The following is a 21160-nucleotide window of genomic DNA, read 5'->3' as shown; positions in this document are numbered from 1 at the left end:
CAAAAAAAAAATTATCAACACCAAAAGTCATGTACTAATGACATACAAAAGTGCAAGTTCGTAAGCCTATATATTTATTCATCAGAGATTTGCTAATTAGAAGAAGTGAACACAAAGTTGGAAAGCAACAAATTAGTGTAAAAAAAGACTTAAAAAAGATTTTGGTCTTTCTTCATTTGCATTCACTCTCCCGTAATACCTCATATCCTCTCTCTTTTTACCACATCCTCCCAACTGATGACCTTTACTTTGAGTATAAATACAATACAGGCAGTAAATACAACCAGAGGAGATACATTACAGTAGCTCATTCAGCCCAAGTCAATGTTCATAACTTACCAATAAAGACTAAATTTCCCACCTTTTAGGCATTTAATAAAGAAAAATTATAATTATCTACATGAATTTATTTAAAATAAGTTAATTATACTGATAAGAATAAAAATATTTTTGCTTATAGTTATATGCTTGATATGGTAGAGTCTCATGAGGTCTGGCATATTAACTTGCTCTGATGAATTCTGCTCTGCCTGATACCAAGCTGAATAGGCTTTTATCCTTCCTTCCATCCTTCCTTCTCTCATTTTTTTCTTACTTCATTCTCTTTCTTCTTTTTTTTTTAAATCAACTGAGTATCTTCAGCTCTAACTCAGGACTGAGTGAAATCAGTCAGATTTAAATGATAATAATAGAATTGTGCCTCAGCATAGTAACATTGTATTCATCTCTTAAATTATTTTTAGTTGTGCAGAAGATAAATTATATGTGATTTCTAAAGAAGCTTTGTCAAGCTCTAGCAAACTAGCCTAATTATGAAAAATTAAATTTTCTGTAATGATCTCTTCTTTTGAGTGTTTAATAGAAAATTACATTTGCTCAGTCATGAATTTGGTTCTAAGACTTTTCAAGTGGTTTTTAGAATTTTTAACTATTATATATAAGTGCAATTTCAGCCTTCCACTAGTTTTTTGCATAAATCACTTAAAAATTATCTGTAGATTTGTACGTCTTTTAATTAAAAAGAGGCAAAGATAATGAATTTCCTCCCTAAAATCTGAATACATCTTGGCATTATGGCACTGATACACATACAGAACTAATCTCTGTTAGTTTTGTAAATAGCAGGCTAGAATACTTCTCATTTCAGCCTTTCAGTAATATGATTTAACAGTGTAATTATTATTCATGTGACAAATATTTGCACATTCTAATATGAATAAGAAGAAAGTATTTCTTATTTTTCTTTAAAGTCATATTGAGGTTTCTAGGGAAATGTGGGAAGATGTAAAAGAGAACATAACTGTGGCTCAAGAAACAACAGCTTAGAATTTGAGCTTCTAGGAACTGTCAGGAGCTCCCGTCATTTAAATTCAACTTACTCATATGTGGGAGAGCATGTGAGAGGTAACAATGGCACACAAAAGGTAAAATAGACAAGTTGTACAAATTAAAAAATGGAATGGAGAATTTTAATTTAAAATTTTCTTTCTATTCTTTAAGTGGAATTTTTCCTTCATTGGAGGACAAATTCAAAGTTCAGCTTTTTGGTGATAATGAGATAGTAATGTATGCAAGTTATTCAGAAAGAAAAATTGCTTTTTATAACTTGATAAGGTAATTTTAGTTACAGCAGATATACTGAATAGCATCACTGGCAAAAGTGGAAAAAGTTACATCCTTACCAAGGATTACTTTGTCATCTTACCTATTTAAAAAACAAAAACAAAAAAACAACTATTAGACTGATACTGGCTTTTATATGGATTCTAAAATACAAAGAAAAAAAATACAGTATAATTTTTAAAACTTCAGGAGTTCCTGTCATGGGTCAGCGGTAACAAACCTGACTAGTATCCATGAGGACGTGGGTTTGATCCTTGGCTTCGCTCAGTGGGTTAGGGATCCAGCATTGCTGTGAGCTGTGGTGTAGGTCACAGATGCGGTTCAGACCCTACATTGCTGTGGCTATGGCATAGGCCAGCAGCTACAGCTCTGATTTGACCCCTAGCCTGAGAACTTCCATATGCCTTGGGTGTGCCCCTAAAAAAAAAGAAAGAAAGAAAGAAAGAAAGAAAGAAAGAAAGAAAGAAAGAAAGAAAATAAAATAAATAAATATATTTTGAAAACTTCAGATTAAGGTTTATATAAAATTTATGTAAATGTTTTTATATAAATATCTTTTCAACTTTGTAATAATTTAAATAAGTGTGTGAATCAGTATCTGTAGATCATATTTAAGATTAGAAATCTCATTCTTTCTATTGATAGAACCAGATTGTTTCAGGAACTGCTGACTTTATTTCAGACTTGATGCACATGAAGGCTTCTATTTATGCATATTTATACTGTGAGTAATATGTACACTAGGCCCAATTTAAATGGGACAACTTAGATATTTGTCAAAGCAATGTGCTAGAGTTTACATGGAGGAGAAAATGGGAACCATGCATAGACTGGATATGGCAGTGGTATGTTAGGAAAAAATGAAAACATAGTAGAAGAAACAGACTTTAACTATTAATATATGATGGTATAGAAAAGAAATAGAAGTTTGAAGGCATATTTGGAAAAAAATAAAAGCAGATCTAGAGTTGTGTAGATAAGAAATGCTACCAAAATCTGAAGTGTGGGAAATGATGTGAAAATGTTTCCTTAAAAATTATTAATAACAATAGTTTATGTCTTCTTAGCTGTCTTTCACTAGGTAAAGCTAAAGTTACAAATGACCTCAAAACCTCAGAGATTTACAGTATCAGTGAGTGACATAATTCTTGCTCCCATGGCTGTGGTCAACTGTGGCTCTGCTCTATATATCTTCTCACTCTGGGATAAGTTGAAGAAACAGCTCTTATTCTGGAATGTCTTTTTTCTGCAAAGGGAACAGGAAAGAGCCAGAAATTAGAAATCCTCTTGTTGGCTTTTATATGGATTCTCACTTCCACTGACATTTCAAAGGCAAAAGCAAGCCATAATCCCATCAGTCATGTCATGGAACTTCAAGTCATATTGCTATGGAGAGGAACATATAATTTTTATTGTGAAAATAATTCAATCTAATATAAGTGTCATATGCCAATAGTGCCTTCCATGAAGAATGTGAGGATATAGATAAGTCTTGAAAAGTTAGAGCTGATAAGGGTCAGAAGTCAAATAATCATTTAATGATGACAGGCAGGAGTCTCCCTTAGTGCTGACATCTCTGACTTTTTGCCTTTGAAATTAGAGTAGGATAATTGTTTAAAGTAAAACTAATTTTTAAAAGGAAAATGAGTTTTATAGAATAGGTAGAAGTATGATATATGCAACAAGAGTGCAAAGCATGGACTATAGTAATTAGCAATATATTATTACAAGATTTCTAAATTGTTCATGAAGAAAGAGATTAGGACGATTTAAAGTTGTATCTTGTAATCCTTAAGGCACCTACTAAAGTAATAACTCAAAAAATATTTTAAAAATTGGGGCTTTGTAATTGGCATGTGTATACTATTGTATATGGAATGGATGGTAAGTGGGTACCTGCTGTGTAGTATAGGGAATGCTACCCAGTATTATGTGGTAACCATGGGAAAAGAATCTGAAAAAGGATAGATACGTATATGTGTATCACTGAATCACTTTATGGTACAGCAGAAATTATCACAATGTTATAAATCAACTATACTTCAATAAAACTTTAAAAAATAAAAACAAACAAAACAAAAACATTATTAGAAAAAATAAGATGAAATAAATACCATAGAATATTTGATTCACCTGGAAAAAAAAAAGACAGAAAATGGAACAGAGGAAAACAGAGATTGGCTAAATATGAATCAAATACTAAGTTGGTAGACTTCGTACCAAACATATCAATAATTACATTAAGGTAAATGGTGTAAATACCCTGATTGAATGCAGACATATTTAGACTAGATAAAAAGCAAGCTCCAACTATATATTGTTTATAAAAAACAGACTTTAAACATAAACAACAGGTTGAAAGTAAAAAGATAGAAACAATAAGCAAAAAAATAAATAAAAGCTGGTGTGCAATCTGAATATCAGAACAAAGTAGACTTCAAGATGAATAGTGAGACCAGAAATTAAAAGGGGCATTTCACAATGCTAAAGGATCACTTATTCAAGACCTAAAACTACTAAATGTTTATACGCCCAATATCAGAGCTCCGAAATACAAGATGAAACAAAAGAACAAAACAAAAGAGAATTAGAAATAATTTTACTGTCACCTATATAGATTTTAACACACCTTTTAAAGTAATAGAACAATTAAACAAAAAATTCAATACAATTATAGATGATATGACATTGCTAACCATCAGCTTAAGTTAACAAGTATTTATAACACGTTACTCCCCACAAGTGGCTACAACTTCTAAGATGCATATGGACTCGTCAAGAAGACAGATCATATTTTGGACCATAAAACAAGTTTCAATAAATTTCAAAAGACTTAAACAGAGTATTTTCTCTAACCATGATGGATAGATCACCATGAATGGATTTTTTTTTTATAGCACTTTGAACATGAAACATAAAGCTGTCAACTTCCAGAGAGATTTGTTTCAAAGCCTGGACAATCAGGCTGAGCTCTTTTCAATACGTCAGACTTTTCAGCACTTCACAACAATTTATTCTTTTAGTTCACACAATCTAGTTTTTATTTCAACTCTCAGCCAGGTTGATCATTTGATTGAATTTTCCACTGAGGAGTGAGGGAGTGGGGTAAAAAACCCAAAAGTCTGCCTGCCTAACCCTAAAGCCCTTTGAATTTAATGGAATCCTAGGTTATATGGGTTTTTTTCTTGTAATTTAAAGACTTTGATTGAAGACATTGTAAATTAAAGACCTTATAAGCCTACATTTCTGTGTCCTTAAGATGATACAACTCTTTTGTATATTTTAAATGATTCCCAATGAATTTTTGATATTTATATTAAATAAAAATAATATGAAATTCCTCAAATATTTGGAAGTTGAAAAATGTACTTCTAAATAACCCATGGGCCACAGGAGAAATCTAAAAGGATATTACAATATATACTTTATGCAAAAATACATGAAAATACAATATAATATTTGTGGGAAACAGCTAAAGCAGTCCTTAGAAGGAGATGTATAGATGAAAATATATATATTTGAAAATAAGGAAGGTATCAAATCAAGCACACTTCTTCCATTTTAACAATCTGCAAAATAAATTAAACTCCAAGTATACAGCATAAAGGAAATAATAAAAATAATACCAGAAATCAATAACATAGAAAATTCAAATAGCCTTGTATAAGGAAATGAAATAATATTAATCCTCCACAAATTCTTTCATAAAATAGAGGAAGTGGAAACACTTCCCAACCTGTATCATGAGGCCATTTTAACCCTAATACTAAACCCAACAAAAACAATACAAGAAAAGAAAATTAAAGTCAGCATAGTTTATGAACCATAGCCGCAAAAATCCTTAAGAAAATGTTAACAAAAGATATCCAGGAGTTCCCGTCGTGGCGCAGTGGTTAACGAATCCAACTAGGAACCATGAGGTTGCAGGTTGGGTCCCTGCCCTTGCTCAGTGGGTTAACGATCCGCCGTTGCCATGACTATGGTGTAGGTTGCAGACGCGGCTTGGATCCCGCGTTGCTGTGGCTCTGGTGTAGGCTGGCGCTACAGCTCCGATTCAACCCCTAGCCTGGGAACCTCCATATGCCATGGGAGCAGCCCAAGAAATAGCAAAAAGACAAAAAAAAAAAAACAGAAGTCCAGCAATATATAAAAAGGGTTAAATACTGTGATCATGCTTGACTCAGCCCCAGAATGTGAAGTTGGCTTATCACATAGAAATCAATCAATATATTTCACCACATTTACAGGTTAAGAGAGAATAATCATGTACACATGGGAAAAATAAAAAAAGAACCATAATCTCTATTTCACATCATCAAAATCCAATTTTGGATGATAAACTTAAATATAAAGTAAAATTTTAAGATTAGTAAAAGTAAGGAATAGAATAAAGCATAGAAGAATAGCTTCATCAGTCTTGAGACTTCTTAGAAGTGACACAGTAAGGACAAATCATAAAAGAAAAAAAATTGATTTCATCAAAATAAAAAGTTCTGCACATCCACAAAAAGACACATTCAAGGAAATAGACTGAGAAAATAAATCCCAATATATGTATCTGACAAAAATTTTACCCAAAATATCTTAAAAATTTCTGCAAATCAAGAATAAAAAGAAAAACAACAAAATGAATCAAATACCAAACTGGTAGACTTAAAACCATAATTACATTAAAGTAAATGGAGTAAATATCCTGACTAAATATTCAGCCTAGATAAAAAAGTGAAATCCTACTGTATGTTGTTTATAAGAAACACACTTTAAATATAAGTTAACAAACAGATTGAAAGTTAAAAAAAGAAACAATAAGCAAAAGAAAGCTGGTATGGCTATCTGAATATCAGAATACCACTGCGATACCACTCTTACTTGTCCAAGAGAAATAAAAACTAATGCACAAAAAGTCTTTCACAAGAATATTTACAATGGCTTTATTCATAAATACTCAGTTATTGTTTCCAGCCAGTAACTAGAAACAACCAGATGTCCTTCAACAAGAAAATGGATAAATAAGCTGTGGTATATTCACTCAATTGGATACCAAGCAATAAAAAGAAACTACTGATACAGGCAACCACCTGAATTAATCTTAAAAATCATGACGCCGAGTGAAAGAAGCTGAACGTAATAGTTACATATTGCATGATTCCATTGATGTGATATTCTAGAATAGCTCATCTGTGTGTGTCAGAGACAGATACACTGCTGATTTGCCCTGTAAGATAAACAGAGTAATGACAGGGAAATGGCTGGGAAGAGGCACATGTGAACTTTGTGGGATGATGGAGTTGTTCCTTGTCTTAATGTGCATTCCTCAAAAATGATTGAAAGATGTGCTTAAGATATGAGCATTTCACTGAATGTAAATTTCAGTGAAATTTTGAACCAAATAAATGGCATTGAGTAACCCTGTGTCTGTCATGTTTTCAGAAATAGTTTAACACAGGCTAGGAATATTATAAGAGGCCCAGGAGGCATGATAGTGAGTTAGTAACAGAACTGGGCCCCACAGGCAGGCACATTCACTGTGACGACCTGAACTGGACCAGAATAAGGTCATGATAAAGGAATTTTGGTAGCAATTTCCAGATGAAACCGCCAGGGTGGGTAAAGTTTGGAGAGAGGTAATTTGATTATCTCTTATAATACTCCAATACAGAAGCTTCTTAAAGAAATTAATTAAATCAATTTAAATGGTAGGGCAGCATTTTAGGTATAATATGCTTGCAGAAGTGCTACCTCTCTTGCCCCTCAAATTTCCATCAATCACACACTGAAACTGAAGTTTTTATAGAATAAAGGGAAATGATTCTTTTACTTTAAAATTCAAATAAAAACTCGAAATGTAATGCATAATTAAAACAATACTTTAGAATAAATGAATTTCATTCCTATGTGATCGGTGGGTAAATGCAAATAATTAAGCACTGATCCTTTCTGTTTCTGATACTGTGAAAAGAACAGGAAAAGGAACAGCCCAGTTCAGCACACATTTACCGTGTGTCTAGCATGCCCTAAACCAGCGGTTTTCAAGCTTTTGTGATTGTGACCTTTAGTAAAGAGTGAAATTTACATGGTAACCCTGGATGGATGTACATATGTGTAACTACAACAGTGTTGTAAAATGAAACCTCTACTTGCTTTATAAGATGAAACCTGTGTTTTCTATTCCAGTATATTCTACTTCATGTTTACAAAAATGTTGATAGTGACCCACTAACTCCACTTCACTACCCACTAAAAAATTGGGAATTGAGGTTTGAAAAACACAGTGCCATCCTTGCTACTCAAAATCTAGTTGGTGGACCAGCAGCATCAGCTTCTCGGAGCTTGTAAAAAATTTAGAACCTCAGGCAGCAGATCACACTCACTGAATCAGAATCTTCATTTTAACAACACCTCCAGGTGACAGAAATCCTGTGCTAGACATTCATTGCATGAGGAGGACATTTGGGCCAGATGAAGTCTTCTCAGTATTATTTAGGGCAGAGATTCTTAGGGATATATTTTCAAGAGTATACCTATCCAAGCCCCAAGCCTACAAATTCAGCACTTCCTAGGCTATATATGTAAAAATCAATATATAAATGAACAAAGCAAATCAACCAGTCCTATTTAAGAATCATCGGTCTATAGCGTTACATGAAGCTGTGTACTGATTTGTTTGTTTATTACAAAGGTGCGGACCTGTGCTTCTGGCAATATGGAAGGATTTTACTTTATTTTTCATTGAGATAGCTACACAATTTATTCCCAGAATGTTTATTGATAGACGTATTGCTACTGCTATTTCCGGATTTAATTCTCCAAGAGTTTCCAAACATCTTGAGTCCACCAATAACTGCCCTTTTTTAGAAATGTAATAATGTGACTTCCAGTAGAAATATTATTATTAGTTTTGCCAAGTTAGCACAATTCATCCCCTGGATTACTTCCAAAAGATCCCTAACCAAGGATCTCTGCTGCACAAGAAGATGGAGCTGCCCATAAGTGGCTACCACTGTTCATTAAGGACCTTCTCAGTGTGTTAGTTTGTTTCCTGAGTGATGAGAAGTTTGAATCTAGAAGCTGCTAATCTTGCTAACACTAAAAGGATCTTTCCCATTAGCAGCTTCTGTGTTGCATTAATAATAAATAAGTAATAAAGAGATGGACCTCAGCTGTTCAGGCTCCCCTGAGGCGAGGCCTCCACTTCCTTCTTATCCCCGCGGTCCACTCTAATGGTCTCCCCCGTATTAAAGTAATAGAATGGATAATAAGTGCTGTCTATTTTATCAGAGTCTAAAATTCCTTCTTCTTTCTGGGGAGGAACATCATTTTTTTTTTAGAGTTCCAACTTTAGAACTGTACCATCAATACTTTTGCAATTGAAGTAGATCTATTTAATTCATAAATTTTTAAAAGTGAAGTGTACTTTTTTCAAGTACAGGGGAAAAAATAAGTCTCTCTCCCTTTCCTGGAAAACCTGTAAAACAGAGAACTCTCTTAGAGATGTCTTCTTGTTCTTGTATTTTTCAGTTTTTTTTTTTTTTGGTAGATTCAATCACTCATTTGCACAGCAGTAAACTACAAAATCAAGGAACAAACACCTTTGCTATTGTAAATATTAATAGCTCTCACTAACAGACAAAGAACAAATTATGAAAATATCATCTTAAAATAAATTAAGGTTGAATGTTTTAGATTTAAGGTTCATGTTAATAAATTATGTCTTTGTTACAAATGTTATCTTATTTGAGTTCCATATTGCCAGGAGCCAATGCCATACCTAATTGCTTATGTTCTACTTAAAATGTATAACCTTTTGCTGGAGTGCACTTTTTAAGGATCTCTGGATTTGAGTATATGTTTTTAAGTATATGATCTGTCCGTGGAATAAGATTATCTATGCAGTAGTTAGGTCATTGCAATTTTTGATCTATAAGCAAAATTATTTTTGCTTTCAACTACATTTTTTTAAATTGGGTAAACAGTAATCCATCATCTCAAAACTGTTGCTCAGATATTTATTTCTTGAACTCAAATACTAAAATTTGTTCTGCATTTGCGCTAGTTTCCTGATTTTGAAAGGTTAGTTTTATAATTAGGTTATATATAGCAAATTTTTACTTGTAATTTATGGTTATAAAAAGGACCAATATCAATAATCATCATAATGATAGTATATATTTTTAAATGAAATACATGTTGATAGCCATCATAGAATATATCACTATGATAAGCTCTGTGCAACGTTTCTGTAGATTTCTAAAGAATTATAATTAATAAATTTTTCTTTATAGGTCTTTAATATTTTGGGGGGGAAGCTATCTAATAAACGAAAGCCGTCCATCTAATTTTTTTAAATTATGTATAAAAGCCTTTGGATGAAAAAATCTATAGTTTAAGGAAAAGAAAATGCTAAGTATTTTTTATAGACACTAGATTTTTCCTAGAGGCAGGTCAACAATCTCAGTCCCTTTTAATTAACCCTTTCATATGATCTATTGGCCAAATAATCTTGATAAATCCAGCAAACTCTTGCATTTTTTTTTTGATAAAAAGAATTATTCATTATATACCAATGGCTAGCATATTATTGTTAGTTTTCCTCAAATTTAGGGAAGAAGGGAGTTAAATGTGACAATCTAATGAAGCCCAAGAGTAAACAGGTCCACTGGGAAAGCAGCAACTTTCATATATGATAGTCTTAGAGTTGTTGGTATTGTGCACACTTACCTGAATTCCTTTTGTTCATATTCTTCTGTCCTACAGTCCATGAAGGATCAGGAGAAACCAGTCAAAAGGAGACATCTACCTGTGATATCTGCCAGTTTGGCGCAGAATGTGATGAAGATGCTGAAGATGTCTGGTAATGTGCTATTTTATTCTTTTAAAAATGATGACAATCCTTAACTTCCTTTTACTCCATCAATTATCCTAAAAGAAGACATTTTCAGCAGTTTTTTAAATTGATGTATGGTTGATTTACAATGTCATGTACAGAACTATGATTCAGTTACATACATATTCTTTGCCAGATTCTTTTCTCTTAAAGATTACTATAAAGTATTGGGTATGTTCCCTGTCTATATGGTAGGTCCTTGTTGGATATTTTATATATAATAGTGTGTATATGTGAATCTCAAACTTCTAATTATCCTTCCCCCTTTGGTAACCATAAGTTTGTTTTCTATGCCTATTTCTGTTTTATAAATAAGTTCATTTGTATCTTTTTGTTTTAGATTCCATGTATAAACAATATCATATGATATTTGTCTTTATCTGGCTTACTTCACTTAATATGATAATCTTTAGGTCCACCCATGTTGCTGCAAATGGCATTATTTCATTTTTATGGCTAAATAATATTCCATTGCATAAGCATACATCTTCTTTTTCCATTCATCTGTTGATGGACACTTAGGTTGCTTCCATGTCTCATCTATTATAAACAGTGCTGTTATGAGTAGCACTGTTTACAGTCTTTTCAAATTAGAGCTTTCTGCATACTTGCCCAGGAGTGGGATTGCAGGATCATACAGTAATTCTATTTTCAGTTTTTTAAGGAACCTCCATACTGTTCTGCAAAGTGGCTGGACAAATTTATATTTCCACCAATAGGATGGAAGTGTTCCTTTTTCTCCACACCCTCTCCAACCTTTATTATTTGTAGACTTTTTGATGTTCCACACCCTCTCCGCGTTTATTATTTGTAGATTTTTTGATCATGGCTATTTCGAACAGAACGAGTTGATAACTCATTGTAATTTTAATTTGCATTTCTCTAATAATTGGCAATGCTGAGCATTTTTTCATGTTTCTGTTGGCTCTCTGTATGTCTTCTTCCAAGAAACATCTATTTAGATCTTCTACCAATTTTTGATTGGGTTGGTTGGTTGTTTTCATACTGAAGCTGCATGAGCTGTTTGTATATTTTAGAAATTAATCCTTTGTTAGTTGCATCATTTATAAATATTTTCTCCCATTCTGTGGGTTGTCTTTTGTTTTTAGTTTCCTTTGCTGTGCAAATTTTTTTAAGTTTAATTAGGTCTAATTTGTTTATTTTTGTTTTTATTTCCATTACTCTAGGAGGTGGATCTAAAAAGATATTGCTGTGATTTATGTCAGAGTGTTCTGTTTATGTTTTCCTCTAAGAGTTTTTTAGTACCCAGTCTTGTATTTAGGTCTTTAATCCATTTTGACTTTATCTTTGTGTATGATGGTAGAGAGTGTTCTAATTTTATTCCTTTACATGTAGCTGTCCAGTTTTCCCAGCACCACTTATTGAAGAGACTTTTTCTTTGTTGTATATTTTTGCTTCCTTTATCATAGATTAATTAACCATAGGAGCATGGGGTTATTTCTAGGCTTTCTATCCTCTGATCCAGGTGTCTGTTTTTGTGCCAGTCACACTGTTTGAATACTATAGATTTGTAATATAGCCTAAAGCCAAGGAGCCTGATTCCTCCAGCTCTATTTTTCTTTCTCAAAATTGCTTTGGCTTTTTGAGGTCTTTTGTGTTTCCACACAAATTTTTTTAAAAAATTGTTTTAATTCTCTGAAAAATACTATTGGTAATTTGATAGAAATTACATTGAATCTGCAGATTGCCTTGGGTAGTATAGTAATTTGAACAATATTGATTCTTTTAATACAGGAACATGCCATAACTTTCCATCTGCTTGTGTTGTCTTCAATTTATTTCATAAGTATCTTATAGTTTTTGGAGTAAAGGTCTTTTAACTCCTTGAGTAGGCTTATTCCTCAGAATTTTATTCTCTTTGAAGCAATAGTACATGTGATTATCTCTTTAATTTCTCTTTCTGATCTTTTGTTATTAGCATCTAGAAATGCAACAGATTTCTGTACATTAATTTTGTATTCTTCAACTTTACCAAGTTCATTGATGAGCTCTAGCTGCTTTCTGGTAACATCTTTGGAATTTCCTATGTATAGCATCATGTCATCTGCAAACAGTGACAGTTTTACTACTTCTTTTCCAATTTGGCTTCCTATTATTTCCTTTTCTTCTCTGACTGCCATAACTAGGATTTCCAAAACTATGCTGAATAAAAGTGGGGAGAGTGGGCATCCCGGTCTTGTTCCTGTTCTTAGAGGAAATGCTTTCAGTTTTTCACCATTGAGTATAAGGTTAGCTGTTGGTTTGTCATATATGGTCTTTATTATGTTGCAGTAGCATCCCCCGTGCCCACTTTCTGTAGTTTTTCTTGCAAATAGGTGTTGAGCTTTATCAGAAGCTTTTCCTTCATCTATTGAGATGATCATATGGTTTTTATTTCTCAATTTGTTATGTAGTGTATCACACTGATTGATTTGAGGGTATTGAAAAATCTTTACATCCCTGGGATAAATCCCACTTGATCATTGTGTATGATCTTTTTAATGTATTGTTGGATTTATTTGCTAATATTTTGTTGAGGATTTTTATGTCTATGTCCATCAGTGATATTGACCTACAATTTTCATTTTTTATGGTATCTTGGTCTGGTTTTGGTATCAAGGTGACTGTGGCCTTATAGAGTGAGTTCAGAACTGTTCCTTCCTCTGAAGTTTTTTGGAACAGTTTCAGAAGGATAGGTGTTATCTCTTCTCTAAATATTTAGTAGAATTTTCCTGTTAAGCCATCTGGTCCTGGACTTTTGTTTGTAGGGAATTTTTAAATCATAGATTCAACTTCAATACTTGTAATTGGTCTGTTTATATTTTCTATTTCTCTCTGGCTCAGTCTTGAGAGATGGTACCTTTCTAAGAATTTGTCTATTTCTTCTAGGTTTTCCATTTTACTGGCATATAGTTGCTTGTAATAGTCTCTTTTGGCCCTTTGTATTTCTTTGATGTTGGTTGTAACTTCTCTTTATTTATTTCTAATTTTATTGATTTGGGCCCTCTCCCTTTTTTTTCCTTGATGAGTCTGGCTAAAGGTTTATCAATTTTGTTTTCCTTTTTTGGAGTTCCCTTATGGCACAGTGGGTTAAGGTTCCAGCCTTGTCACTATAGAGGCTTGGGTCACTACTGCAGCAAGGGTTCAATAGCTGGCCTGGAAACTTCCACATGCTGTGTGGGAAGGGCCAAAAAACATATATTTTGTTTATCTTGTCAAAGAACTAGTTTTAGTTTCATTGATCTTTTCTACTGTTTTCTTAGTCTGTATTTCATTTATTCATATTCTCATTTTTATGATTTATTTTCTTCTACCAACTTTGGGCTTTGTTTGTTCTTCTTTCTCTAGTTGCTTTAGGTGTACAGTTAGGTTGTGTTTATTTAAAATTTTTTTTCTTGTTTCCTGGGGTAAGCTTGTATCGCTCTAGAGTTCCCTCTTAGAACTTCAGCAATCTTTTTTTTTTTTTAATCTAGTTCTCAAGGGGTACAAAATAAGCTCTAAAATAACAACATGGAATTTCTGAAGCTGAACTAAGAGTCAGGCCAGCCAAGCAGCTGCCCAGGACATTACTTGACAAGGAACAATAAGATATCACTGAACCCCCCAAACACTGTCAATGTTAAGAGATGGAAGAGTTCCCCTTATGACTCAGTGGTAACAAACCCAACTAGTATCCAAGAGGATGCAGGTTCAATCCCTGGCCTCAATCAGTGGGTTAAGGATCCAGCAGATGTGGCTTGGATCCTGTGTTGCTGTTGGCTAGGCTGGCAGCTACAGCTCCAATTTTACTCCTAGCCTGGGAACTTCCATATGCCATGGGTGCAATCCTAAAAAGATTGAAAAAGAGAGAGAGATGGAAAAAAAATTATATTTACCAGAACATCTCTCAAGAAGCATGCTCAAAAAACAATGGCTAATTGCTAATCTGCTCCTAAGACAGTGGATCTGGGTAACTGCTGAGATTTTATTTAAGGTATGCACATGCGTGGCCATGGCTGAATTGGAAAGATGGTTCAACAAGGAAAGGTCTCTGGGCCACTCTCTAAGATCGGTATCTCCCTTCACCCAAGCAATACTCAGCTTCTCCTGTAAAGATACACGGAACAGATTATAAATAATAGTCATTATTTTGAATGTGTTCCAAAACATTAGAATTCTAGGACATCCACATGTATTGGTCCTACCTTGATCTCATACCCAAAGTGAGCAGCCAGATATTCTGAGAGGTCTTTGTGAGGCATGATGGTGGGAAGAGGCAATCTCTTGTTCTCTCTCTCTAATTTTTACACACATAACTTTTAGGAAAACAACCAGGTGCCTTTTCATTTTTTTCAACATGCAGATTATATTGCCTAGAGCAGTTAACAAGCATCTTGATCAAAGAAGGCAAAAAGGGAGTAAATTTTAGATATTCTCATCACAAAAAAGAAGGGGTAATTCTTTGAGGTGATGGAGATGTTAGCCTACATTGTGGTATGATCACATTGCAATATGTAAGTGTATCAAATCAGTACATCATACACCTTAAACTTATACAATGTCATATGTAAACTATATCTCAATAAAGTTGGTAAAAAAAAATTCATTTTGATCAAACTTTTGTGTGTAAAGGAATAATTTATCTAAGGAACAAAAAGGAAAAATTAAGGCAAGATAATTTTGGCAGGAGTGAAACAGTCCGCACTTAAAATAGTTTAGAATATTTCTGAACACAAAGCTGAGGATTTGAACTGAGCAAATTGAGGTTCTTAGGGTAAATTAAATAGGTACTTACAGGTAAACACTGCTTTTGACTAGTGAAATATCCACCCATCAATAAAAGCAGGCACCAGTAGAATTTCCATACTGTCAAATATTTCTAGCCAATGGTCATCTGAGAGCAAAGTCAGGTCATCTGAGGTAAGCAAATGTATATTTTCTTAAGAACATCCTGGGCATCTTAATGACTGATGAATTTATGACTTCCAAACCTGGCTGATCATCGGGACTACTTTGGGAATTTTAAAACATATCAGTTATTTAGGTCCATGTAAAAATGAATGAATCAGAATTTCGGAAAAATGGGGCTTAAAATTTTATCTGTAACTTCCCATCTGATTGTATAAATACTGTTCTAAGATGAATGATTGACTCAAAAAGATCTTTCTCCTCCCTAGATACTTTAGGACACTGTGTGGTCATAGACATTGTCTATTAAGACACATTGATAGGAAATGTATCCTTAAAATATCTCATTTTTAATGTTTGCTGATGATTGCATCTGTATTTCAACATTATTTTTAATACTGTTAATTATCTTACTGTCAGCTGTTTTACTTTTTAAAAATTCATGTGGTCCCTAATTTTTTCTTAAGAATTTTCCATTCTTGGAAGTTGCCTTGAGGCACAGTGGTTTAAGCATCTGGCATTGCCTCAGCTGTGGCACAGGCAGAACCTGTGCTGCGTGTTTGATCCCTGGCCCAAGAACTTCCACATGCTGCAAGCTTTACCCAGCCCCCGACCCCCCAAATATTTTCCATTCTCACTCTTCTCTCTTTATCTCTTTCATGATCACTCTTATGTGACATGGTTTCACTTTATGACTGCCAAGATTTAAGAAATGAGATAATGGAAGCTAAAAATTACTGATTGCTTACTATGGGCTGGTCCATTGTAAGCATGCATTCTTTTTTTTTTCTCAGTTATCTTCAAAATAATCTAGGAATAGATTCCATTATGACCATTTTAAAAAGAGGAAACTGAATTTAAAAGTGTTTAAGTGTCAGGGTAAAGATGAAGATATGAGGTGAAAGTAACTAGAGGATGTTAGTGTAACAATTCAACCAAAGATGCAATTAAAATATTTCTTTCCCATCATGTCTGGAATAATGAGATGGCCAGATTTCAGGCAGCTTGGATCCAGTGACTCAAGACCTGCAGGGTCAGAGCTGGTAACAAGAGAGAAGCCTGTAGCCGGGTGTGGGAAAACATCCAGGCAAGCAGTGTCACGCCTGATGGTCCCACAGAAGTTCACATGGTACGAAGGTAGGCAAGGCGGATTTGGGCAAGGTAAATGGCATCAGAAAGATTCAATAGCCATGGCTGCTGGAGTTCAAAGAAGAAATTCAGTTACAGAGGGAATAAGGGGAAGGGCAAGGCAAGAACCTCAGTCATTAAGGAATCGGAAGAGTAATCAGGGACAGACACAGGAAAGACTGTATAGATACCCACTTACCAGAACTGGTGTCGAAAGCCACGCCTTGGTTACAAGGCCTGGGACTAGCCCCTAGATCTCGGAAATAAATTACGAGGTCAGAATGAAGCCAGCATCCAGGCTGACTGGTTGCTGCATCAGTTAGCTTTTGGCTAGGACATTTTGTACGCCCCCAGCCTAGAGACAAGATTAGTTCCAAAATGCAGAATAAGGCCGAACCTCCAGATGGGGCTAAGTGGCCATAGCTGTGAAGATTAGAGGGCTGCAGGGGGGCAAGGAGCCAAGAAGATCATTAGACTTCCCAGGCAAGAATGAAAAGTTGTTAGCGTTTAAATAAAATGTACTTAAAATGTCCAATGTAAGCAAGAAGGAACAGTGCTAAAATGATAAGCGTATTGATTTTCATTTACATAAATACCTTTGTAAGTTAACATATTGTATTTAGTTATGGCCATGAAGGGCAGATTGGAAACAGCTGAAGGACACACGAATAAAGCAATAAATGAAATTAAATAGGCATGGAATGAAAGAGCTATAAAGTAAGATAGGAAGCAATAGGGGAGTGATCTGACTCTAGTACTAGTCAACTGAATCCAGGGAGCTTGATGTGCTATTGATTTTGGATGAAACCATAGCCAGGTCCTCTCACAAGCATAAAAGACTGCATATGCTATGTGGAAACAGAATACAAGTCAGTGTTTAGTTTTATTTTTCCTTTGACATCAACTAAACTACAATTTTATGCATATAGTTTCCTCAACCTTGCATTATGAAGTAATAACAAGATGTGAATAAATACTACTGAGAAATAGTTATTACTTGTAGCTGCAATATTGAAACAAATGTGAAAAAATTAATTCCTGATTTTTCTTTAAACCTGGCCTAAGAAATTAATATTTTACATTTTACCACAGGGACTAAATCTAGTTACTCAAAGCTGTTCAAGTATTATCTAGATGAAAACCAACCTTCGTTAGATAAAAGACCAGTACACAATTAGCTGATCTTGTTTTTATAGTTAGATGAGTTTTTGAGCTAAGAAGCAAGTTATACCAGACATGGGGAAGAAAATAAATGAATAGATGGGGAAGGGTAAGGAGAATAGAGAAAAAGGAGAAAAAAATCATACAGGATGACTGATACACCATGGTACTGATGATGTAACATTTTAATGCTTTTATTTTGAGGGAAACAGATGGTGTATAAGCTCATACAAGCCCCTCCCTTATGCTCCAAGATTCCTTTTCAAGGTTTTTCTCTTGCCTTTTTTCCTCTTCTTATGGAGAACATCAAGGCTGCAGAAATCAGAAAATGGCTAGATTCCCTCAATAGGGAAGAAAGACCATTGCAACAAAAGATTCTTCAGTTATAGAAATTTACCTATGTGTAGGAACAGATTATGCGTTCAAAAGAGATTTAAAAGTCCACATGGTAAGTGGTCCATGCCTCAGATATAAGCACTCTTATATTGAGGCATCCCTTTATTTAGGATGGGCTTCAAAAATAATTGGAACACCTGTGCACGCCTGTTTACGGGGAAGGGGTTAAGAGGAGAAGAAAAGAAAGGCTTAAAAGATTGTTTCTCTTTATATCTAGACTGAAAAAAAGTCAAAACTAATACATTTATACATCAAAGAGACTCTCAAATATATGCTGCCAAGTATAATTTATAAAGAAAAAGAAGGGCTTCAAGTCAAACATAATAAAATTGACTCATTGCAAAGTAATAAAGCCCCATCAGAGAGCACAGGGAATACTAACTTATGATTTCAACAAATATTTCTGATACTTGCTTGGTTTTAGAAACAGTTTTATATTCTCTTAATTATCTTACCTGATAAATTATTTCAGTAAGTCCAAAGTAGGTCAGTAGTAACTCATTGCACTGGGAACTGGTCCTAAGAAGTAATTAGCCTAGAACTTTCTGTTGGTTCTGTCAGTCAGAAGTAGTTCAGAGCCCTGGGGTTGATACTTGATTTAATATAAGAAAAAAGCAAGTTGATAGCTGGGTCTGGTGATAGGAATGGCTAGGTATGAAACTGGCTGCGTGCCTAATATTTCCAGGGTGTCAGGATAGATCAAGGAAGGGAGCACAGATGTAAGAGCAGATGTGGCTGGGTGACAAATGACATAAAGGGACAATTTAAATTATTATGCATATTTGCTTTACACGTGTGCTTTATAGCTCCTGTGCCCATTTTAACTTTGCTCTTGTATTCTTCTCAACATGTTATTCAGGCTCCATTAGCAAAATCATATTGGCTTAAATGCCATTAATTCCTCAGTAGTCATTCATTTTGTCTTTGAAAGCATTAATAATGTTTTCCAGTTTTAGTGCATACATCCTTGTGTTTGACTGCAGTGCTAAGAAAGGAGAAAAGCAAAGTCATTTCAGGAAAAAGGATTCAGAAGAGGAAGGAGAATGAGCATCTATTTTTTTCCTTTTTTTCATTGATGTTCTGTAACTGAAACAGGGTGTGGGATTTGGCATTCCTTTTGTGAGTGTCTCTTACAAAGACAGTTTAGTTTGAAGTTTTTAACATCTTGCTCCTTTGATCTGAGAAGGCTCCTTGTCACTAGGAAGACTGTGTGTGCTGGCATCGTTCCCACCTTTAATGCATTTTGGACTGTGGAGAATCATGAATATTTGAAGTGGGGCAATGGCCGAGGATGATCGTTGGCCCTGGATTTCACCATACAAATCAGCAAATTAGGCACTAGTTCCCGCTGACTTCAGTACATTTAGGTTATGAGTTTAATGGGGAAGATTAAGACACCTCTGAGTCTTAAGATTTAGAAATAATTTCTTTTTAAAACGAGTACTGGTCGACAATTGAACAAAAAGATAGTGTTGCAATTGGAAAGTTTCCAATTGTTTTCTACTAAGGAAAAAGATGGGTCAGGGTTGTATGGGAGATATCTGAAGAAGAAGATACTGATTAGTCACGAAATTTTAGGGAACTATGAGTTCATTCAGTCTTCCCCTGGGGTGTTTTCTTGGTATTGATTTCCTTTGCTCTCTTGCTGTAGAACTGTAAATGCGGTTACCGTAATTAGGACTGGCTTCTAACATGAGTTTACTCATGGAGGGAATAAATAGACACACACACACACACACACACACACACACACACAAACCCAAACAAATAGTAAATAGGTCTAGTCTAGAAAATCCAAAATTTTTGTTTGATGTAAGGCTTTATGAGACACCTCCTTAGTTCGAAGACCCCTGTAGTTAGGATTCTGCCTCCTTCAAATCGCTTCCTCTCCACCATGAAGACAAAGTTGTCATCTCTGAAAACTGGCATAGGATTTTTTTTTTAAATGTTATTGAAGTATAGCTGACTTACAATGTCATGTTAGCTTCAGGTATACAGCAAAGTGATTCAGTTATTTGCATACATGTATCCATTGCTTTTCCCATATAGGTTATTACAGAATATTGAGTAGCATTCCCTGTGCTACAGAGTAGGTCCTTGTTCATTATCTATTTTATATATTATTGTTATATGTTAATCCCAAACTCCTAATTTATCCCTCACCCCCAACCACGTTTTGTGTTTGGTAACCATGTTTGATTTTGAAATCTGTAAATCTGTTTCTGTTTTGTAACAGAAAATAGATTCCACATATAAGATTCCACATATTAGACTCCACATATAAGCGATATCATATGATGTTTGTCTTTCTCTGATTTACTTTATTTGGTATGGTAATCTCTAAGTCCATCCATGTTGCTGCAAATGGCATTATTTCATTCTTTTTTATAGCTGAATAATATTTCATTGCATGTAAAATCCGTAGCTTCTTTATCCATTCATCTGTTGATGGACACCTAGTTTGCTTCCATGTCTTCGCTATTGTAAATAGTGCTACAGTGAATACTGGGGTACATACATCTATTTGAATTATAGTTTTCTCTGGATAGATATCTAGGAATGGGATTGCTTTATCATGTAGTAGTTCTATATTTAGTTTTCCATTTCTTTGGATGGGTGGGGTCAGAAGAGTAAAGACATCTCTCTTTCCTTTAATACTTCCATTTTCCCAAAAAACTTTTCCAGAGAGAGAAGGAAATATACAGCTCCTATTTGGGGGAACACATCTCTATTCACTCCCATAATTTTCAAGAGAAAAATGCTGACCTTTTTAGCAAATCTATGTCCAAATGTAAACATCTGAGTTTGATTTTGTTATCTCCTTCTTTTATGTATTTATCCACCTATCTTAAACAAGAAAAAAATTGTACTTTTAAAAATTTTTTTACACAATTTAGAAGTGCAATTATAGTTAAACAGGACTGGTATTTGTAAAATGATCCATACAGTGGTCCATGTCATCAAATGCCATGTCTGTGACCAAAACTTCCCTCTGCCAATAGCTGCCAAGAGACAAGTCTGTATCTAAACACTTTAAGTGTTACTTGGAAAGATGAATAAATAACGATGCCACTTTACATG

General features: G+C 34.3%; 1 protein-coding gene across 1 annotated transcript in view; it reads left to right on the top strand.

Moving 5' to 3' along the window:
- The window catches only part of TMEFF2 (transmembrane protein with EGF like and two follistatin like domains 2), a 262166-nt gene that overhangs the window by 131121 nt on the left and 109885 nt on the right, over positions 1-21160 (top strand). The window contains exon 5 of the mRNA XM_047773106.1: positions 10378-10474. Coding sequence (XP_047629062.1) covers positions 10378-10474 — 97 coding nt within the window. The remainder of the gene's footprint in view (positions 1-10377; positions 10475-21160) is intronic.

Source organism: Phacochoerus africanus, chromosome 3 (assembly GCF_016906955.1).
Source record: "Phacochoerus africanus isolate WHEZ1 chromosome 3, ROS_Pafr_v1, whole genome shotgun sequence".
NCBI lineage: Eukaryota > Metazoa > Chordata > Mammalia > Artiodactyla > Suidae > Phacochoerus > Phacochoerus africanus.
Note: the sequence above shows the minus strand (reverse complement) of the source record. Positions and strands in the feature narration are given on the sequence as shown.